Here is a 24,608-nt window from a genome sequence, read left to right as displayed (position 1 = left end):
CTCTCTCTCTCCTCTGTTGATGTTCTTGTCTGCTGCACTAACTGGTTACCTGGCCTCCCTCTGAACCTTATGGGGACCAGGCTCCTTCACGACCAGTAGCCCCATGGGCCTGCCGTGCACTAGATACTGTATCTGCAACCCTACAGTCACCTGCCTCCTTGCACTTACTTAGAACCGGCCAACACGGGTGACTTACTTGGGCTTTGCTTTTGCACTCTCCCTTTCAGTCCCCCTGGCACTCTCCTCTCCCTTCCCCATGCACTTGCACGATCTGAATGACACAAGGCCTAGTAAGATTGTTTGTTTTGTCGTGCCTTTGTCTCCCCTTCCTTGTCTTGTTGCGCATAGAAACACTTGTGTACAAACGCGTTAGAAATGACTTATCATATCATACCATATAATTTGTCACCTACAATGAGGATTAAGCCCTTGATAGGGGGCTGTCACAGGTGTCATCATCCCTTACCTTCATCATGCAGCATCAGCTACTCCTCCAGATGTGGCCCTATCTAATCTGTTATAGCGTTCCCTTCTGGGCTGTAATGCCTCAATAAAGATTACAGAATGTTCTTTTGTTTCATGATCTCTGGATGGATTTTGTGACCTACTGTGACAATAGTTAATGGAATGTGACTTTGAAAAACAGCTCCATTTCTATTTTGAATTAAATGTTTTCCTGGTTGGTCTTGACACCTATGCTCATATATGTATCAGAAAGTGATATTAAAAATAACCCCATTGTTATTATGTATACAAACATTTGTGAAACTGAGAAGGGAAAGCCGAGGACATTTGTTTACAAAAATACAACAGTAACTTTGAATTGGACTGATCCATCGCCAGAGAATGCTTACCTGCGATAATGTACTCTTGATTGAAGTTGTCGGAATTAATGCGACGTTCACAGGAGGTCCCAGCCATTGTACTGACGAAGGTCATGGTTTTAAAATTCTCAGAGCCTTTCAATACCTAACACAAGACATGAACAATGACTTGGCATGTTAGTAAACCTTCAAACATCAAATTCGATTTTGGCTGTGCAGCTGCCGAAGAAGCATGTGGACAAACTCAAATCCTACTCTCCCCTCTTTCATCAGGGCCACAGCCACTTGATTGAACAGAAAAAGACTTTGGGGCAAGATGCTCATTGATACAGCTCACCCGCATTACCACGTGCAATGTTTTTCTGTGCATTTTTTTAATGCATAGTATTTGTCAACAATGATGTCCAGGGTGGGTTGCACCAAGCAGTAGTAGCCCACTGCCAGAGTTCATAGACCTGAGTGAAGCAAAGTCCTTTAACAAGGGTAGGTAGAGCACTTAAAAGTTGGAACAAACCTTGTGCAATTGCTTCTATTTTTGGGGAACGGGTTGGTGTAAGGGGGTACCCCCAAATGGAAAACAATCTACACATTATGTTGCTACTACGTTTGAAGAGAGAGCTCATTCATAAACAAGCAAAACTTGTATAATTTTAGTGCATGCATAAGGAGGGTAAAACACATCAGTTAAGATTAAATAGTAGCTAATTGCGGGTTCAGTGGCAGGGGGCCAGACAGAGACAAATGAGGTATGGGAGGAGTATTCCACAGGGAAGAATGAAGGTGGTGACAGGGGAGGATGGAGGCAGGGGAGGTGAAGAGAGAGATAAACAGCCAGCTTGCAACATGTGCTTATACCACGCGAAAAAGCATGCACTCCGAGCTTACTGGAGGGCTAAACTCGCCACGCTTAGTGCTAATGTAAAGTACAGTTCAAATCCTCGATTCTAAGAATTTCACATTATATAAATATATATGTACCTAAAAGCCCATGTAGACTGACATTGCAATCTCGTCAGACCGTTTTCATGCATTTTGAGAACCCCGAAATTAGATAATTATCTGCGATGCTGGTAATAAAAACAGAACACCAAGGAGCTGCAAGCTCTCTTTGCTGTGGTACTGATGTTCAGTCGCACCTCTGTCTTATGGCAGCATTCAGTAAACTAGAAAGAGTCTCAGAGAGTTCAGTGAAAACAGCAATCTTCTTCATACTAATCAATGACATGTCTGGGACCTTAGGAGCGCTAAGGCCAGCTTATTAGTTATGACTGACACAATTATTGATGCCTTACCCCAAAATAGTAAGCATAAATGCACCAGTTCGAGGTAAAGCCAAAGCCTCCATATTTGAGAGACTTCAAGCTAGTCCAACTTTTTGGCGTTTTTCCAAAGGTTTGATTAGTCCCTACCTCACATCTCTAGAGGAGCATATGAAGGGCAGCCGACAGCCGCGTTTGAATTAATAGGAGAAAATCCATAGAGCACTATATAGCAAAGGGAATGTGCCTAGTCTAGCGGAGTAGTGTAGGCTTGTGATATCAGTCAGGATAGAGTAGTTTGAAGTCAAAAATATGGCCTGCTAGAGTTTTGGGATATTGGAGCACATGTTTTGCTGCTGAAGAGGCATCATTTTCCCATTGGGAGCCAGCATGCCAAAAGAAATCATATTCAATCTTTATTTTTGTAGGTGGGCAGAGGGCACACCAAAACATTCTTGGTCACATTTTTATTTTGTGGCAGAGGAGAGCGCACAAAAAACATTCTTAGGCCCACACCATTTATGTAAGTGGGAAGAGCTCATACCAAAGCATTCTCAGTCCTACATTCATTTTATAGACAGAGTGGGCCACGCTAAATCATTCTATGCAGAAATCACTGAATAGAATACCACACGTAAACATTCTTAGTTTCAAATCATATCATAGGTGTAGCAGAGCACGCCAAAGCATTGGTGGTCACACTACATTTGTGTAAGTAGTCAGAGAACACACACAACATGCTTAGTCATATGTTTATTTTATAGGTGGAGTAAAGCATGTCAAATAATTTTATAGGTGGAGTGAAGCACACCAAGACAGTCTTCGGCTCACATCATAATTGTAGGTGGGAGAGAGCATGCCAGAGCATTCTTAGTGACACATTCATTGTATAGGCTGAGGAGAAAGCATGCCAAAGCATTATTACTCAAACTCATGTAATAGGCGATGGAGAGAGAAGGCCAAATCATTCTTAGGCACACATAATTTGTGCAGGTGGGAAGAGAATGGTTTGCCATTCATAGACATGTGTCATTTTATAGGCTGAGGGGGTGTATGAAAAACATTCTTATACACACGTCATTTTAGTAGGGGAAAGAGACCTTGGGAAAAGCATTTTTAGTTGCATGTCTTTTGATAGGAGGAAAAGGGAAAGCCAAAACATTCATAGGCGCACATTGTTTTATAGTTGGGAAGCGAGCATTCTCAGTCACCGATCATTTTATAGGTGAAGGAGAGCACTTGAAACCATTCTTAGTCACACACCTTTTTTAGACGAAGAGAAATCAAACCAAAGAATTCCTAATCACACATTCATTTTATAGCCAAATGGGAGCACACCAAAGCATTCTTAGTCACAGATCATTTTAAGGTATAGGTGAGCATGCATAAACATTCTTAGGCACACATAGTTTTTGTAGGTGAGAAAGACCAGCACAAGGCCTTCTTGGTTTTCTATTTGTTTAGGTGGAGGAGAGAAAGCCAAAACATTCTTAGGTGCATGCCATTTTTGTATTTCAGAAGGGAGCTTGAAAAGCATCCTTGGGAACACTATGTGTGACAACCCTTTAAACATCAAACTAACCTGTGCCTACAGTAGGGCCAAGATAAACTTCTTATATATGGACATCTTCAATAGAACTACAACATTTAGGAGGTCCACAGAGGTCAATTGCATCCTATACGCAGGGAGTGGTCATTAACAAAGTACAATAGTGAATAAGCCTATTGGTGAAATTCTCAGAGCCAGGAAGAATTGTAGTGAGATAGAAGACTTAAAAAAAGAAGCAACCATGATAAGTAATAGATTCAAAAAGAGAGGTTACCAAGGTAAATATATCTAAGAGGCCATTGTGAAGCCAAGTAATTCAGATAGATTAAAATTGCTAAGCCAAATAGCTAAACGCAATGCCACTAACAACTAGCTTTTAAGGTTTGTTACTAAACGACTGCAATATTTTACTCCTCAACTAGGTTTTCAGTCAATATATAAGAGACACATTTGAACTGGTTTTGAAAAAAGCTGCGACTATAGCACTCAGAACCAGTCCCAGTTGTTGCAAGCTTACAAAAAGGGCAGCAGACTATACCCTCTGGCACAACACTGGTTCTCTGAACATGGGAATTATGACATCAAGCTAATACGATTCTGAGGTATCAAATGACTTGTTCGGGAGTCTAAAGAAGGCAACAGAGAAGCTGAAATGAGAAGGAAAGAAACCAGAAATGTTTGTACAAAAACAGGATTTTTTTACATCAATCATATTTAAGGTCAGGTGAACATAATGCGATGAGAGGAATTGCATAGCTCCAGCAGTTTGTTTCAAAAACATCACTATGCACCTTACAATTATTGCGCGTTATATTATCCCTATCACACATATCAATAATACCTCCTAGGAAACCACCAGATTAGAGGTCACCCGTTCAAAAAATAGTTATTATATCAAAACAGCTGAAAATAGGTCAATAATGTACTTTTCAAGACAACACAGAAAATGATCGCTCCAAAACGATGTTTTAATATACTCTTCTTAACAGTATAACTTTCATACAACACAATTAGCATTTTAGGTATTTGTATATGCTATCCTTGGTATTCTGCCCAAAACAATGTATATCTGAACAAGAATGGAATACTTATTTTGGCATATTTCGTGGATTATACATATTATGACTCTACTACTTAATACAGTCCAATATCCATGCATATATTACAAAATGGGTCTATATCATGCTAGCTATATGCTACCTATTTGACGGTGATGTGCCATACCATGTTCCATTTTGAATATGCACATTTATTACTTGCACAACATGGCGCGTGTGCTAGAATGCTACATCTGTCCGCTGTGAAGGCATAAGGTAAGCGGTGCTCAGCATTTGAATTAGCTCATTCTAATATAGAATCACCCAAGTCTCCCTTACAAGAAACAAAACCTAACTTGCTTATATCAATTATTCTACAGGGTAAACCCTTAAGATTCGTGTTATAAGACATGGTCAAATCAATCAACTGCACAATTTTAATTTTAGGAATGATCATGATAAAAGCACCCTTTAGAGTGCCCAGTAAAATCATTGAACCAAGTTAATTCTGTACAAATCGATATCTACATACATTTTTTCGATGATATACCCTTGACTTGAAAAATGTAACCTTCATTGTATATTTAATACAGAAGCACTGCACTGAACAGAAACAAGATGGAAACAACCAGTATCATTAATTAAGTAGCAACAAGGTACAATAACATTTAGGATTATGTACCTTGCACAGCTTTGAGAATGTTTAGGCATTAACTATAACACAGTTCCGAGGCACTACTCACTCACCTTTAGCTCAATCGGTCAACCAAGTGGAACACGTCACTTCAGTAGTATAGCTCCTTTTGTCAGGACACACCTATATATGCACAGAGACTATTACTTGATAGGGTGCACCATGCTCTATTTTGTTGAACTGTTTGCTGGCTTACAACTGCCTTGTAAAATAATCCTTTATCATTTGGGAGATCTAACGTTTCACAACAACAAAACTTTAACAGGTAATATAGAATAATGAAATTAACTATTTTTCCAGGTTTTTTTCTCTCTATCAAATTATTTGACTTTCTCCAATTCCACAACCTTGTGTAGGTTTTTTCTCTACTTAAAAAAAGTCCTTTGTATGTTATTATGATTTGAATTATTCATATCTATCTTTATGTTGAACTGTTCAGATTATCTATTATTTTTAAAAATGTGTTTTCTCTTGCATATTATTACCATTTCATTCATGTGCATCTATCATTAAGTTGAGCTAACTGTTGGAAATTGTACACACATGTACATAAACCAAATTGCTTATTTCCATACAGGCATTTCAACTATATAGGTTCACATGCAAGAATGTGTATAAATCTAAAATTAATTATTTAAACATTTGTCTATGTTGATCCTGAGGAAGAGCTTGAAACATGTGTACGCTTTATCAGTACTAAACATTTGGCAAGCTGCCACAATAAGAATATCTCACAACACTATATAAATATACAGATTTGTGATGGCATACTTTGTTTAGACACTGACTTTCTGGGATGAAATATTTGTGTATAATTCCTAGAAACACATTCATTTCATAAGTGGAGGAGAGCATGTTACAACATTCTTATGCACAGACTTTTTTGTGGATGGGAAAAGAGCATGCCAAACCATTCTTAGGAACACATCATGTTGGTAGTTGGGAAAAGAGCACGCCAAAGCATTCTTAGTTAAATGTCATTTTATATGCAGAGGAACACATGGCAAATAGTTCATAGGTGCATGCCATTTTTGTATTTGGGAATAAATCATTCCAAAGCATTCTTAGGCATATATTCATTGTATAGGTGGCAGAGAGCACTCCAAAGAATTCTTAGTCACGCATTAATTTTATAATTAGAGGAGTTGAGCATGCAAATGTTTTTGTGCAGTCTGCCTATTTTAACTACAGTAGAGTTTCATAGATATCATGGTTTAATCTGCTGCAGTACACATACATGATAGGGGACAGGATATGGGCTGAGCAGGAATGAATATGTTTGGTGTTTTCCTCCTGCTACAACAGTAACAAAATGCATTGGAGAAACCCAGAAAGTGCATGGGTCTGTGCACCAGCCACACTGATCAACACATGCACGAAGAACTATGGCATCTGCCTCAATTAAATCAGAAGCATTGTCAAGACATGCAATCATGCATGCAGCATTGTCACACTTGCAATCAGCAATTGGGGAGGAAGTTCAGATTGCGAAAGGTGAGCGGCCACCATCCGAGGCACAAGAGAGCACTCAGAGCGATCACTTCTGGAAGAAAGAGAACAATCCAGATGAAGAACAAAAGAGGACCAATGTACATTCTCCAGCTCTGGGCTAGGGCAAGCATAATTGTAGATTAAATCTGGACACCTCTTCTTTGATGATACCAAAGATAGCGAGGAAGACAACAAGACAGTGCAAGAAAGGGCAGGCATTGATGCAGCCATAGCATTATCAAGTTCAACTGTGCACAGTAAGCAAGATTCAGAACCTCCTCATGATTCAATGTGACAAGGCAGTCATAAGACACCCATGATAGTGGTTGTTCATGTTTGCAGACAGTCACACCAAAACCTTGGCATAATCAGAAATCACACACTGCAAAGATCACTAATTAGACCACAAGATGGAAGAGACAAGGTTAGGGCCTTTCTCAGCTCTCAAACAAAGCCTGCTGTGCTAAGTTATTTCACAGCTGAAAAGCAGTAGCACCATATTGCCACCTGCCATATCTGCAAAATAAGCATTATACAAGGGAAGCCAATGACACATTTGGGTACCTTTTGCCTGTGGATGAACATGAGATCGCATCATGCACATGTCTGGCAATTGGAAAAGGTGACAGGTCATTCTCCTACCTCTCTAATACAGGCAATAGACACATTAACAACACTATCATGCACCATCACACCAGAATATCTTGCAAATAAAACGCTTTTTAAATGCCCTCTTGGAACGCTATCTTGGCCAGAAGGTTTTTAAGGCATACACACAGGTTATGCCCCCCTTAATATGCCCGCACACAGCTCCTGAGACTTTGAGAATGTACCAAAATATAAGAAAGGATTTGTAAAAATGTGTCGCTTCAATGACAACTTTGCTGTAATATTGGCAGTAGATTTGCTGCACAAGTCCTTTGTGGAAAACCCAGACTTGAGGTGGCTTTTTGGCTTCATTGATTCCTGCTGGAAAATTCTGAGTCGATGATGTTTCACATGTGTAGTGATTTATGTACTTGACTGTGAGTGTGATGAGTTCATGAGATAAGAGGCCCTATAGCATGGTGTGATGTAGGTGGAACCTCAGTGTGCCCAGTGTTCCTGAAATTACTGTTTTGGACTAGAGAGTAAGAGATGATACTTGAAGGATGCACCTAACCTGTTACCTTACCTTCTACCTATGCTGTAACTAAGAAATAATGAAGAAACATCCTTTTATACAGACCTGGGTCTAGCCTGATTCCTGCATCATCACTGGCTTACCTGCGACCCAGGATACTTCAACTTGCACTGCAGTCCCACACCGTGTCAAGCATGTTCTAGAAGCAGTAGACATGAGACTGGACCATTTTGAGGCTAAAAATGTTTGAAGTCACTAAAGGTCTCTTTTCAGGCAACTCACCGGGAGCGTTTACTTTCCGACCAGTGTCAGAAACTGAGATAACTAGTATTGTATCACAGCTGAAACCAACTACTTGCAAAGTTAATTATTGTCCGGCGATCGTGGTGAAAGCATGCTTGCTGGCATTGATACCAATCATCACCAAGTTCATTAACATCTCCTTTGCGGAGGGTCAGGTGCCATCCATGATAAAACAGGCATGGATTTTCCCTGTTAAAAAAGCCATCTCTGGACCCCAGTATTGTGACTAACTATTGGCCTGTTTAATGTGCCTTTTATCTTAAAAATCCTAGATTGAGCTGCATATTTTTCAGATTCAGGAACATCTAATGAACAACAGCATCTTGGGCACGTGGCAGCCTGGTTTCAGTCAGACACATGGGAGAGATAAAATGTTGTTAGATGTAAAGGCAAATATAATGCAAGCAATGGATCAGGGCAGTATTATGTTATTAATGTTACTGGACCTATTGGCTGCATTCGATCTAGTTGACCATGCTATTCTGGTTGAAAAGTTAATACACTCGGCTGACTTCACATTGTCAGTGGAAAATTGGTTAGAGTCCTTTCTATCAGACCGATCAGCTAAGGTATTCAATAGTACCGCAGTAACTATGGTGTTCCACAGGGATCCTGTTTATCACCCACACTGCACCATGCCATTTTTCGCACTGCTGGATAAGAGTGGGATAATATTTGTCCAACTACACTGATAACACACAGTTCCTGCTCTCCATTTTGGGTTACTTTGAGAAGGACTACAAACTCTTCAACCAAGTTTACACCCTTATTCAAAATTGGATGTTTACTAACCATATTTCCCTGAATGACTCAAAAACCAAGCTGATGCTAGCAGGAACAGCCAACAGATTAACTGAACTCAGTGCTGAATATAACAGCTTTCCCATGGCTGTGTGCACCATTTCAATGCTTAAAAAAGTAAAAACTTTGGGTATTGACTGGAGCATGAAAGTGCAGGCAAACAATATAGTCTCCACATCCACTTACTATCTGAAACTGCTGAGACAGCTATGACCTTTCTTGTCTTAGAGAATCTGCAATGTGATAGCCAGAGTAATAATTAATGCTAAACTGGACCATTGCAGGAGTCTAATTCTAGGAATCAGTAAGCCTGAGATCTCAGAGCTGCAAATTATTCAGAACAGCACAGTTTTCATAATAGAGGGGCGAGGTAGGATGGAGCAAGTATTGGAAGCAAGGAGAGGACTCCACTGGTTACCAGTGGAAGAATGTATTCTCTTTTGAGATTTGACATTAAGGCTTAAGTGACTTTTTGGTATTAGCCCAAGCTATCTCTCAAAAAGCATCTCTAGATTGCAAGTTCACGGAAACTTAAGATCTAATTTTCCAAACCTTGAGCAAAATTGGATGCTGTGAGCAAGGGAGCCTTTTTTAAGCCAGATCCTAAATTGTGTAATGCTCTACTGCCTGAAATGAGGGGTTGTAGGTCCCTAGCTTTGTTCAATCAAACGTCTCCTGAAGACTCACCTATTTAGAAATGCACTTGGTATGTACTTTGATCTTTGTCTCTGGTAAGGCATATGCAGTCTTTTGAATTAATATGTTTATATGTTGTTCTGATGCCCATGGCGGCTTGTCTTGGCGTTATATAAATAATATAAATAAAGCACAGATTTCATGGCCGTCGCCAAACACTTTGGTCACCTTCCCAATACATCTCAGCAGCAGGTCCTGGAGTTACAGTGCCTGAAATGTGTTAGGATAACTGCAGGTGTCTCACCATCTCCCTAATACAAGCTAAAAACTGCAATGCTAACTCAGTGGAATTCAAACCTCCATACACTGGGGTGTTTGTCAGGACAGTGCAATGCAGTAGCTGACTACTGCAAAGACAATAGCCTGCAACTGGAGGGTGACTACCTAACACTGACACAGTGGCAAATGTTGGGTCAATGTTTGGTCTTTACTACAGCCTTTTGAAGAGGGTTCCCAGTGAGTTAGCCTCCATGGTACGTCACTTAGGGGAGTTTTGCCACTGAGCTATCTTTTAGAATTAGAAATATCCAACACATTAAATGAACATGACATGTCTGTTGATGCAGAAACAAGGGGAACGGCTTTGAAACTACTCTCAACCTTATGACAAGATCCATGCATTGTTGGCCTGAGGGGGAATATGTAGGACCTCCTGACATCTTTCCTTGACCCATGGTTAAAAGTCAAGATAGGAATGTTTATATAAAAACATACATTAGACCTAAAATGAGGACAGCAAAGGGAGGATCTGTTTTGCAAGTGGACATGCTAACCATGTCCATGGATGTACGTAAGAGTCATTTAATGACCTAGCTAGAAGACGAATAGTGAGACAAAGGTCAGAGAACAACAAACCAGTGTGGTACACCTCATCTGGAAGTAGGTTATTGGACTGTGTATCCTCAGTTTCTTACATTACTTCAGGACCTTGCACAATGAGCCTATGAGCAGTGTAAAACTGTGAGACAAAAAGTTTGGCAGTCAATGCCACGTTCAAAGAAATCTTGGAATAATGGATGTTAATCCTCCCCTTTCCCTCTGCTATGCCAATGACCCCGAACTGAACCAACACAAGCTTGAACTACCTAGGGAGAATGTGTGACAACAATGGAGAGCCAGGTTGCTACTTCTTGTGGCATCATGTATAACAATACAACAGACTCCAATTAATACCGGCACTTGCTCCATATTTCTAGCTCTGGTGGATTGCATCGTTTCTCAAACTACAGGTGTGTATGCGAGTTCTAGATATTACCCTACAGGAAGGAATGATCAGGCAAGTGAAATTCCTAGGAGGGAATGAGACAGGCCCTATTCCAGAGGGAAGGGTCTGCAAGCACACTATGGCAAATAACAGAAGAGAGCAGGGAAGTCTGCAGAGAAAAGAGTTCACAGAATGTGCATGGAAGGAAATTAAAATACCATAGCATGGGTGCATGGTAGAGATAGGGAATGGGAACGTGTCTGAATCCTGAGAAATCAAGGCAAGAATATTATGAGAAATGAAGATCATTATTAAGCATGGTTCTGTTTTTATTGCCTGCTTATGAATGTAAAATGGCTGCTTTGATGCAGAATCACTTTCAACAACTAATGGTAACCACTAGTCAGGATCTTGGAATGGGGTACCCCTCTATAGCTTCCTGTGAAAAATCCAGGGAAATCACCCCTTCGACACAAGCGTGTGCCACTCTGTTTGGCACTAGGGAGGTGAGCCCGCTATGCAATATCCTCCCTAGGGAACAGGACAATCCTTAGTAGGGATATTATCCCACCTTCCCTTACATCAACCGCCCCCCATGTGTTTTGGTTATATGGGAGTTGAACAGGGCAAACACATATAGGGCCCCCTTAAAGTGGAAAGCTTGGATTCTGACTTAGATTTGTCCCCACCTCTTTAAACAAAGTGGGACAATGGAGTACTCCCTTCCATTCCATGGAGGGACTCAAATACAATGGAACATCAAGCCAGAGGGATAAAATCTGCTGGAGAGCAGTAGACTGTGGCCTTCGCGAATGTGCAATGGTGGGGGATGCTTCTAGTCATGAGGAGCTGACAATCATGTAGTCAGCATGACAGGCTGAGCCCCACAAAAGCCTGTGGAGCGCTGCTGCTCTAGGGAAACCAAGACTCCCATAAAGTAGGGAACCACAGGAGAACAAACAGAACCGTGAGTAACAAGACACGTTGATGACATCCTACACTGACTCCGACACCCAGCAATGAAAGAGGTACTGCTGGGCAGGTGACGGTGCAAACTAAAGCAAGAGGAAGAACACTGACTCACAGGGGTCACAACGACTGACTCTAGATCAGAGCAGCACCGCTGGCTCACAGGTATTCAGCAATACCCAAGAGAAAGTTGGAGTGTGGTGAGGCCGTATTGAAGTCCACAAGGGACTACCTACCGGAATAGCCAAGAAGGGGCTGGAATAGTTGGATCATTAGCACTGCATGGGACTTGGGCTTGCTCAGCCCTGTTTGGTTGGTTGCTGCTTCCACCCCCTTACCGACACTGCAAATGTCGGGTCTAACAAATGTGAATGGAATGAGGTTTTTGGTTAGTGTATATGTAATCAGCGTAAGGTCAATTACGATGTCATATGAGCATGAAACTGATTAAATGATTAGCAAGGATTAAAATACTTGGCCAAAATTGTGGTTATGCAAGCCACATTGCTGCAATTATTTTAAAGTATTGAAATATCTAAACCAGGTGGACAGTTTATTATAACTCAATGTACATTATATGATTATATTATAATTGAATGATTGATATTTATGTTTGATTTTTTCTGTAGATACATTTTGAAAGCATTATTTGCCCCTGAAGATGAGAATTGTCTCGAAACGTGTTGGCTACATAATTGTTATTAAAAAATGTTATGTTAAAATCAGAACTATTGGTGAAGTCTACTATTCCCAACAAAATTGTGAAAACAGCTGGAATTATTTTTACAGACCACAGGAGACCCCTCAAGCACACACAAGTGAAAAAGTTTACTTTCATAAAAATAGATAAGCTTCTTATCTTTGAAGACGATGGAAGGAGGGCACACCAGGACCAGGAGATGGAAGATCAAACACAGGAATCATCACATTAATTAAAGTTTAATTATTTACTTTAAAGTTTTATTTTCTGTTCCTTTTTTTATTTTCCCACCCAGTTTTTGGCTTCATTTTATGTAGGTTCTTCCTCAATCTAGGTTCAGCCCCACCAAGACTCCATGGTCAGATTCACTGTAAAACCCCTAGACTCAGCCCATACCAAAGATGCTAAGTCACTTGTGGTTTTGCTGCAGTCTATTTGGCTCTACCTAGCAGTGTTGCCCTATTCATGCTTCTTCTTTCTGTTACCCAGTAAACTGTGACATTGTCCATCCTGGTGGCTGTGCCTCAGTCCTTTTGGTGTACCTACCAGTGGAAATTCATCCAGAAGAGCCTGACTTTCTTGATGGGTACATTTCGGGAAGTTTGAGCATGATTACAAAATTGATAGGTGCCACTGATCTTGTTGGACCTTTCTGCAGGTTCTGCTACTGTCATTCATTCTCATCTCACAGAGAGACTCGGACTTGGCATGGGTCTCCAGGGCAGTGCCCTTAACTGGATTAAAATCCACTCACATACAGACATACAGAGCTACTTAAGTAAAAATGAGGGCCTTCTAATCAATCAGCCGTCCGACCCATTTTAGGATGTAGTGGCTCACATAGCTCTATTATTTCCTCATGCCTGTTCAACAAGCATGTTAAATTGTTACCAGACCTTATTGAGCAGTCAATACCACCTTTCGAATAAATGCTAATGTTTCTAGAGCCCATTGGATTTATATTCATTGGAATTGGATAATTGCCCTATCTCAGACTTCCTTTGGACAAGTGTTTTGGACCACAAGATCCAAGATCCCTCCCATTTTTCTGGCCGCCACTGTGGGGTACATCTTTCACTCCTTTCAAGAAAGCCATGAACCAAGGAATAATCTTTGAATATTAACTTTCATTTGCCTCACAAATCGACCATGTAGAACAAAAACATGTCAACTACACATGATTAAAAAAACATACTTAATATATAGATGCCTAAGAAAATGGCGGTATCCATAACAGCTCAATGTACGTGGATTTAATTATAACACCTTCAAGGACGAACAGAAGAATGATTATGATTGTTGCAACAAAACCATGGGATGCAATCATCACCGAGCTGGAAACTTTAAGATTGCTGCCCATTTTCCAAAGAATCACCCCTAATGTATTTATTTATGAATTGTGCATTTGTAAGGTGCTTATACATCAAGTCATTTGTGTTTCAAAGCACCCACATGGAAATGAAAGGCAAATATAACTATGAAAGAGAGAGGCGGTCCTACTAGGCTTTGTGAGCATTCAGAACGTGCAAGTGCAGAGAGAGAAATCTCGTTGTACTCTCCATAAAGCATTCCAGAATGCCAGACCTACATGCATGAGCACCAGCATACACAGACACCAACCGAGGACAAATCCTAGATGAGCCACCCTCAATCAGCTGTCATTCCACCTATCAGAAGGAATCAATACGGAGTCGACGTTTCTGTTACCCAGTTAGCTGTGGCATTGTACTTCCTGGTGGATCTGCCTCAGTTCTTTTGGTGTACCTACCAGTGGAACTGCAACCTAGTACTTAACTGTCAAACTGGTGGTTCTGCCTCAATATAAACATTGAAATAAGCTGCCAATGGATATCAGGACTGAACCCAACCACAAAAGATTCAATGACAGACAAAGAGAAGGTTGCCTTTGCAAGTCTCTGAGCTATTTCCTTTGCTAGTGACAGCAGCTTGGGGGATCATATATATGCTTTTGTAGCCAGAAAGTCTCTCATAATCTGTGAATCTCACAAGTCCTTTTCAGTGTTTATCCCTCCTTTGTAAATCTTTATGAAGCTGTATTTGTACTCAGTAATTATTCTTGTCCTCTTGCATTATGATCGATTGCCATTGCAACTTTGTTTTACCTCCTTTCATACCCTACCCTTTTCCACGACTTCACTCATGCTGCAAAGAGAATTGTACTGCAATTTGGCGCATTGCAAAACCTCCAGTACTGTTAAACAAAACAAAAAAAAGTGGAAGCGTGGCGTGCCGTGTAGATGTAGGGTTTGGTTGTCAAATCAAATGCAAAGTTGACTCTTAAATAAGTATGTTTGATTACTTGCTCTTTATGCTTGCTCAATTTTGCCCTTAGCTGGGTTGGAATGGGCCATAAAATTGTCTCAGGCACCAATGAAAAAGTGGCCCACAATTGAAAATGGCTATTCATTCCTTCTGTGACACTATTTGAATAGTACCGAAGGGAGGGGGAGTTTTTTGATAAAATGTGATGCAAATTGTGCATTTTAAAGTATATTTATTCAGCAACACTGGTCAAAACTATTAGCCGCATAGTGAAGTAACTCATCAAACTTGCCCACATTGGCCAAAAAAGTGTCCCACTATGACAAAAAAAACTGCCCCACACCAGCATTTTGTGTTTTTGGTTCGGCCATGGGCCTATTGGCCTACAGGCCACAACGAACCTGGCTTGAAAGTGAAATCATAGATTTTCTTGTTCACAACAAACCAATACAGAAGATCCTTACAATCCTAGTACATAGTGACAAGAATGAACCCACAGCACATATTAAATGTTTTGTGCCTTGCTCATGTGGGCATAGGATCGTTTGCCATGCATCAGACATGGGTAATCCCTTTCCAGGATGTGCTTGTTGAAGCAGTTCCATCTGGAAATAGTTCTCCTTTCCCATTGCTGAGCAGGTCATATTGGTGTGCTCGGAATGTACATGGTTCCTCTTTGCTAAATTACTTGGCCAATCCCTTGCTCCTTAGGTTCTGATTGACTTGTATTGACTCCATTCGCAATTCTGTCCTTTCTATATTATGCATTTCTTGGTCTATATACTGTGGCGGCACATTTGTTAGAGTGGAAGGTCGCCACTGCCTTTGTTCTATGCACTAGGTGAACGATTGATTTAAAACGACCTCTTTCGCAACTAGTTTAAAATTGCAAGCTGCAAACATGCAGTGAGCAGCAGCAGTGTTTTATCAAGCCCACATATGCCTGCCTGCAGTGCTGATGGCAAGACCCTGATTGTGCTCGAGGCCTGAGCAGGGGTGTGTCCAACGGCAAGACTGCCCTGCTTTTCTTGTTACACAGAGCCTGAAGAACTTGAGCAGGTGCCGTAAACTTTGAAGATTACATGCTATTGGGTCCAGGAAGGTATCAGGCAGTGTGGACCATTGGTCTAAATAAAAGGCTCTGGGTTAACACATTAATGAACCAGCAAAGATTCAACAGTGCAAGGGAACCAGCATTTCAATAACAGCAGCACTGCAATGCTCACTCCCCTCGTTAGCACTGTACCTCTGCTCAGGACTTGCTTCTAGTGCACATGTGTAATATTAAGTTAGAGAGTGGGAATGTGCATGGGGTGTGAGTTAGGTCAGGTTAAGCAAAGGACAAAAGGCATGGGTTGGATTTAGGCAGTGCAGATTTAGATGAACTGAAATAGCAGGTTCAACGGAGGAGCATGTGCTGGTCAAGGGTGGTGAGGTTGTTTAAGGTACTCATCGGGGTAACCGCGGGGCATGCCTGCCTTTGAACCGAGAAGTATGTTGGACTCTAGTAATTTGTCCCAACCCACTCCCATGCCCCTGCAGAGAGGGGATATTGCTGCATGAACACACCTTTTATGCAGAAACTTTTAACTCTGATCTATAGTGTCATCTGTATATATAAAACAAAGTAGTGTTTGTGGGTTTGTACGTGGAGTTGATCTTCGGGACATAACTCCTCATGAACGGTGAGGTCTAGCGTCATGAATTTTGCATGGAATATTCTTTATTTCATTGCTGAATAAATGCCCCTATTTCTATCTCAATAGGTCATCCCATTCCCGAGATAATTAACTTTTTTGGTTTTTCAGCATTACGTTTTGTGGTGTTCTGCACAACATTTACAGGTAATTTGTCGAAAGATCTCATCATAGCGCTGTCTGTGCTGAACTGGTCTTGCGTTTTATTTGTTTTCAAATTTTTTGGTGGGTTTGGCAGCGACAATGGCCACTACTGCTAACAACACTGCAAATAATCAGAGTAAGCATACACATGTGATATTCATGTGAGAATTTAAATCAGAGATAAATGAATGATAGTATTCCAATATAGTAGGTTGTGTTAATCCCTTGACTTGGCTCTCAACGCTATTTCAAAATTCAAATTGAAAGAAATTCCATGAAACATCAGTATGATTGTTGCATAAATTGAGGTACAGTTTATTCTTTGATGTCCCACATAACAACAGCCTACACGTGTTTTGACAAGGTCATCATTAGTGCAGAATCAGAGATCAGTTGACTGATTGCCATGTTACTGTCACAAACTGAGGGCAATTCACCTATCAATAATGCAGGTTTGTTATGACCGGTGTCCACATTGGGATAGAAAAGCAGCAGTTTCTATCCAAATGTGGACACTGGTCATAATAAATAGTTAAGGGATTAGCACAACCTATTGTTTAATCGTTTTGTGTAGCCTTGGGTCCAGTCACCATTAATCCCCAGCTGTGCAGCTCACAGACTCATAATTTAATTGAAGCTTTAGCCATAACCCTGGAATGGTCCCACCCTTTTTGCATATTCCAACATAGTGCAGAATTAAAGAGGGTGTTATTTTTCGACCTAGCACCTGAGAGTTCCATTATATTCCCAGCCTAATTAAACAGCATGTCACATTCTATTACTGCTGAAAGCTTAAGTAAGACAAACTCTCTTACTAAGTCAGCCACTTAATGCAGATGCAAAGCGACTTCCAACGCTCTAAAATAGCAGTACAGGAGGGTGGTCTGGTTAGTCTATCTGGGACTCGTGTTTATCGGGGATTAACAAAAAATAAATGCATATATTTTACATTACTCCTGGTTTTCAATTTTAATCAGATTGTCATTTATGATTCCGCCTCCCCTTCCTCTCTGCCGTACACATTTCCTCTATGCACGCAAATACTCCAGCATTTACATCAGTATGACATTTTAATGCTGACATAAATACTGTACATTCTTGTGGAATCCAACTTCTTTTTACACCAGACGATTTCATAGGAAAGCATTCTAGATGCTGCCTGCCATGCTGAAAAGGCATGCAACGTTTACTCAGTGTGCATGGCAGAGTCGTATAGGTGATTTTTGCCTCCAATTTACACCTCCATTTTTAACTCTGAGGTGCAAATGGTGAAAATTATGCTGAAGGGATTTTGCACCAAAATGCAAATGTTAACAGGTCCCCTCTGCGTAATGTACAGGGATTTTCAAAATGAGCCTTGTGTGTTTCAAAATCCCCCAGGAACAACCCTTGCCCCTGCCCTGGCACTGTGACGAGAGCTGCATGGTTTAGAAATGTGATAATGGATTTTCTTTGCTAACCTTCCAATAGAAACCAGCAGAGAAACCCATGGAAGTGTTCAGCACACAAGCTGATGTGCAAGAGAGAAGGTAATACATTACCTTTTTGACTTTGATGATGTATCCTTTCTGTGAGGATTGTGTTCCACTTGACAGGAATTCTATTTTAAGAACTGTCAGATAAAAAAAAAAAAAAAAAAAAAACAGAACATTAGGGCCAAATACATACAGCTCAACACATGTCTATCAGTTACAGAAGAGGAGAAAACACAATTGAGGAGGACGCAGCTCTGATTGGTGAGTTCTCTGTGTCTTATTCACTATTCGGTCCACCAGCATTGTACATTGTGGCCAACTTTACACAATGGCACTTCCGCATACTTTACACATTGTGGCTCACAAGAAGCAGTTTGTGGTGCGTGCAGTTCCATTTGTTGTCATACACATTGCTCCTTTCCCCCAATCTGCTTTTTTGATAAGATTAGTGGTAACTGACATTTAACACATGCTCAGCACAAAAATATAACGAAACTGTAAGACTGTTATGCATGTGAAATGACGAGTACATAGAACCGATGGAGTGCATATGATGGATGGAGTGCATGGGACGGATGGAATGCGTGTGACGGATGGAGTGCATAGAACTGATGGAGTAGATGGAACGGATGGAGTAGATGCAACGGATGGAGTAGATGGAACGGATGGAGTGGATGGACAGATGGAGTGGATGGAGCGGGTGGAGTGGACGGAACGGATGGAATGGAACGATCGAATCGAGATGGCGGAACGGATGGAGTGGATAGAACACATGGATTAGGCACAACGGATAGAGTGGGCAGAACCGGATGGAGATGGCCGAACAGTTTATTTAGATAAACGACCGAATGATAGAATGAATGGAATGACTAGTAAACCAAATAAAGAACCAGACGAAATGTGCGAACGGACAAAGCCGATTGAACAGACCGAGTGAATGAAACAGATAGAATAAATGGATAGAATAAATGGTTCAGATGTGCGCTCAATCTCAAGCACCTACTGAAAACCACCATATCACATCACCACGCTTACTCTCTCCTATACACCACCACTCACCTAGAACACAGCGATACTGTGACACATTCAGTATAGCTGTTCTCATACCAACACCTACCACATACTCCCCATCATCCTAACCAAACATAGCTGGCTTCACACCCGCCTAGGCGTCTCCTCAGGCCTAACGCAGCCAGAAATCAGTCTAGCTATCACCCTCCCAGAATGAACACATACTCCTGATCTCCCAACCACCACACCTACCGCTAAGAAGCAGCTATCATATGAGTGGCACACCAGCTGCACACATATCTGGTGCTCCCATGCACCTTATGACTCCCTCTCTCGCTCTACTGACTTGAACTATGGTTCCTGAGGGCATTCAACCTACCCGCACCTTGAGATCATACCAATGGTATATAAGGCGCTATATAAATGCAAAGTAACATAACATAACATAACATGGCGTGCACTGACTCTACATTAATCTGCAGGATCTGTTTTATGATATGGTTGCCCTGTACATCAAAAGACATGCGTGTCTCTGAATTTGATTTTTCTTTGATCTAATCAGACGTGATGTCCCAGGTAAGCATACTCTATGACATTAACCGCCACTATATTATATATGTAGCAGCATTACGGTCTAATATACCATGAGGGATGCATACTGCATGGAGTGGAAGCCACATTTTATAACATGAGAGGTTTTAAACACAACTTCATAAGCATGTCTCGGTATTTCTGTCAAAGAGATTTTGGGGATAACGTAAAACGCTGCATTTTAAAGTGAATGAAGACTGGCAGTGGTGCCAGCAGACCCTAAAATGTTTGCCCTTCTTTAGCACTAGAAATGAGAATTGGATTGTCTGGCAATACCCACCCCCTGTAGAACAAAGAGCCAAATAAATGGGCAAGATATCTGGTGCTCTCCAGGTATTATTGTGCCTTTGCTATCAAGCTCCCATCAAACAAGAAGGAAAATGAGGCACTAATCCACGGATTCAGAGAACACAGATGAAAGGATGGAGTGGTGGCTGTGGATGCAGCCCAGAGGAACTAGGTGTGGAGGCGGGGATCAATACCAATTAGTAGGGGTATCACATGAAGCACCCGGAGCAGGGTTCTGGAATTTACTCTAAAGAGGGTCATCAAAGAGACATGGAGGGATTTGCAGGAGACAATTTATGTCCAAGAAGCAAGAGCTCATGTACTGCAGGGGAAGGACTTATTGGAGGCAGTCAAAAATACGCTCTCAAGCAGGAACTTGGGCAAGTGATTTACCAAAAAGTGGAGTCAAAGCAGAAGTCAGAAGAGTCCCTTTACTGAGACTAAAGAGATGGGAGGAAATTACCCAGCCCTCCAAGAAAGGAAAGAACATTTTCAATCAGACCCTAAAGCACCATCCCAGTAAAGGTCAGATGTTTCTCAATTTGCAACCCCTGCACAAACAGCAAGATGTATAGGATTTAGAGATTATCCACCAGGTGTGACTAGGGGTTTCCTAAATTCCCAATTCACGCAGATATTACACAATGCTAGTAAAAGGTTTGGACAGTCTCCACATACCCAGTAAAGGATACTATCAGCTTCTGCATGCCAGCATGCCAGTATGAATAGTTCACACCTGTCCATATCCAGTCATATCCGGCCCCCACATGCCCAGGAATGCATATGGCATTCGCCACATGGACTGCAACTGGTATGTGTTGCATCTTCATACCCAAAAACTGTGTTCACCAGCATGCATATGCCCAGTAGCACATATGGCTAGCCTCCACTTGCTGAGTAAACGGTTTAGCCAATCTCTACATATATGTCAGAATCTATAAGCATAAAAGCAATAAACAGTGGGCCCACAGGTTTTATAAACCCAAGCAATGCCAGGGCCTTAACACCAGCCTCTGATGTCATTACCAGCCCCTGAAGTCCATGGGCCCAGTGATTATTGCTATTAGCACCCAAGATTGAAAGTCTGGGGTGCTGATAACAATGTATCTTTTTATTTATTTATTTATTTATGTATTTATTCATTTATTTTGTCATTTGTAAAGTGCACCTAACCCTGAAGCATCTGGGAGCTGTTTTTTTAACAGACATTGCAGCATAAAGTACATACATATATGCGTAACGATTCTGAGTAGTGAATACGGTAACGGTTCTGGGAAGAATTCAGAGTAATGCAACACGGTTGTCAGTTCTGAATATAGTAGATATTTCAGGTGGTGTGTGAGAGAGCCATTTATCAGCTTTTGTGTGAAAAGCCTGGTGTTCAAGCTTTTGCGGAAGGACCAAAAGGGGAGTCAGATCTTAGTGGTAATGGAAGAGTGTTCCAATGTTTGGCAGCTACCACTGGAAGGCTGCGACCCCCTGCTTTCTGCTGAGTGAATTTATGTATGGTGAGTAGGTTGAAATGGGCTGAGTGAGTGGGTCTTTTGGATTGGTTTTTAGTCAATTTGTTGGATAGGTACTTAGGGGCTGAATTGGACAGACATTTGTGTGTCAAGGAGAGGATTTTGAACAGGATCCGTTTGTGGAATGGCAGTTTAAAAGAATGGGTCACATGCTCCCTGTGACTCATTCCTCAAGCAAACACCCCACTCCCCGTACAACCATGGGTTATTTCCAGTGTGGAGATTTGCCACTCAGTCCAGTCCCGTCTAGGCCCTGACAGGACAGGAGAGGCAAACCAGAGCACTTTAAATCCTGTGATTGGGTGGTCTTGTGAGAAGAAATGTAACTTTTTTTTTTTTTCTTTGCATTTGGTTACAAAATCCTTTTACAAAAAGCATTGATGAAGGTTAAACAAGGAACATCACGAAAAAAAAAAAATATATGATTAAAACTCTCAAATTCAAGACCAGAATGATAAAAAAAACCTCAAAATTCGAACATGATGAAGAGAATATCAACTACAATCATCAATTTTCAACTATTCCTGGTAACCTAGTGGGACTAAGTCAAGACATGTCTTTCTGACCCCCAGACCACCACATTTACATTTTTTTAATTTTTGTCAGTACCTGAACCACTGCAGTTGTCAACACTCTGTCATATCCCAAGATCAATCAAACCCAAAACATGTCTGGCAGGAAACTCTCTTCACCCACTCCAAACCTGGCAAACAATAGTGATGTTACTGGCCATTTACCCTCGCAATATACCAGCAGATGTTTAAGAGATTGATTGGTTGGGTTTTTACAAACGTTGCACAAAATCTTAGCAGCATCAACTTGACCCCTTTTGTTCAAAACCTCACCAGTGTGCGCTATGTTCAAAAAATTCTCAGAAAACATTTTCTGATCTTCCAGTCGGGTAACTTCACCAGGTATCTCGGGAGACAACCCAGTTTCTTATCAACCTTCAGAAAGGAATTATCAAAGGACATGGAGCGCATATTCTCGATTGTAATGATTCAGTTCATCGTATCCAAGGCTTTTTTGGCCTTCATAGGATTACTGATAAGAGTCTCGATGTTTGAGTCTGCTCTAGTGAGGACCATTTTAACCCTCTCATACAGGATTGATAACATTTTGGATTTAAGGGCTATTAAATGGGCTATTAAATGGGCTATTAAATGGGCTATTAAATGGGCCCTGATGTCATCGCATAGTGTATGATCTTGATTGGTGAGAATAAGCCTGGACACTCAATGATTTCAAACCCAATTCAAATCTTAAACTCGAGATGGAGAGGCTCATAGGGCGATTGAGAACTCTCTTCCAAATCATTGCTTCCAGTTTTTTCCAGTCAATGGCTCAAAGAAATGGTTTGGCCTCCAGTCCATAAAGCATCATTGGAACGACCTTGGCCGAGGAATATTTGACCAGTGGTATGAGTGAGAATTTACAGTATCTTGAAAACACCTTTTTCATCTGGGGTACCAACTGCGCTATTTTCCTTTTTACATCCTGCTCCACTTTACTAAAAGAGGGCAATGCATATACCTTATAGCCCAGATAAACTAGTTCTTCAGCTCGCGGGATGATGTGGCCTAAGAGTTCCCAATGAGGATGACTCACCTTTTTATTTGCGTGTCTGAAAATAGCCACTTTAGATTTCATTGGGTTCACCGATAACCCATTCGCCATAGCATATTCATCCAACTTATTGAGAAGGCGATGTAGCCCCACTGCTGTATTGTTCAGCAGGACCACATTGTCAGCATAAGACAGCCAATAGATCTTACTCCCATTGATTACTTGGCTAGCCAGAGCCGATGATTCCAGGAATCACCCATGCCCGCCAAATCAAGATTGAAAAAAAATGGAGCCCACAGGCAGCCCTGGTGGACACCTCTTTCCACTTTGATGGATTCAGAGAGATGTCCTTCATCATCTAATCACACCCTTATAATTGTATCCTTATGCAGCTCAACAAGCATGGAAATAATTTCCTCCTTGATACCCCACTTCTTAAGCTTAGCCCAAAGGCAATCTCTGTTAACCTGATCAAAGGCCTTTGAAAAGTCCACCCATGCCCCATAAAGTTGTAGCTCTCCCTTGTTTCTTGTGTTTTTGCTTATCAGGTTCAGAGCCACACCATTCAGGGCAGTAGAAAGGCCTCTTCTAAATCCAGTTTGGTATTCATATAAGATGTTACTGGTTTTCACCCACTCTTCCAATTCATATAGGAGAATCCTCATGAAGAGCTTGCTGTCTATATCAAGGAGTGCGATCAGCCAATAATTCGCTGATAGTGATCGATCGACCCGCTTGATAAGTGGATTAATTATGGCAGATTTCCATGAGGCTGGAAACTTTTGTTTTCTGACGATATCCCTGAAAAGCCGACAAAGTAATTTGGCCCAAAGGGTTATATTATTCTTCAAGACTTGGTAAGTCAACCCATTTTGGCCAGCAGCTTTCGAGGTGGAGGAGGTGGTAATCAGGTCTGCCAAAACCTGTTCATCGAGCTAAAGGTTCCAAACGACATCCCTGGGGGTCCTGTATGTTATCGCCCCTTTCAAAATTAGCTGTTAAATATTCAATCCACCTTTCCTCTGGCACCAGATTACACTGGGAATTGCGAGAGTGTTCTTCCAATTGGTGGATGACAGACCAGAAATGTCTGGAGTCTTTGTTCCTAATAATGTTCAACATCAATTGGCTGTCCTGTTGTAATCGCTGCATCCTTCTACTGACAGACCAATATTTGTAGTCCTGGCTTAGAATTCTAGCCTCCCTCCTATAGTCCTCCAAGCTGAGATCCAAATTCTTTAGTTTTCTCTTTTGCTGTTTTAAGAGCTTTTTTTCTGCCACATCACCTCATCAAATATGTGGCAATGCGCTTGTTTATTCGTCCCTCCCGCCATACTTGGTGGACAAATGCACCAAACATACTTGACAAATGTCTCTCAC

General features: G+C 41.2%; 1 protein-coding gene across 1 annotated transcript in view; it reads right to left on the bottom strand.

Annotated features, from left to right (window-relative positions):
- Window positions 1–24,608, bottom strand: part of LOC138569456 (metalloproteinase inhibitor 1-like) — a 114,443-nt gene that overhangs the window by 44,422 nt on the left and 45,413 nt on the right. Inside the window, exons 3-4 of the mRNA XM_069647437.1 lie at window positions 18,316–18,386; window positions 855–969 (exon numbers count right to left, since the gene is read on the bottom strand). Coding sequence (XP_069503538.1) covers window positions 855–969; window positions 18,316–18,386 — 186 coding nt within the window. The remainder of the gene's footprint in view (window positions 1–854; window positions 970–18,315; window positions 18,387–24,608) is intronic.

This window comes from Ambystoma mexicanum, chromosome 2q (assembly GCF_040938575.1).
Source record: "Ambystoma mexicanum isolate Mex_15411 chromosome 2q, UKY_AmexF1_1, whole genome shotgun sequence".
NCBI classification, from domain to species: Eukaryota; Metazoa; Chordata; class Amphibia; order Caudata; family Ambystomatidae; genus Ambystoma; species Ambystoma mexicanum.
Note: the sequence above shows the minus strand (reverse complement) of the source record. Positions and strands in the feature narration are given on the sequence as shown.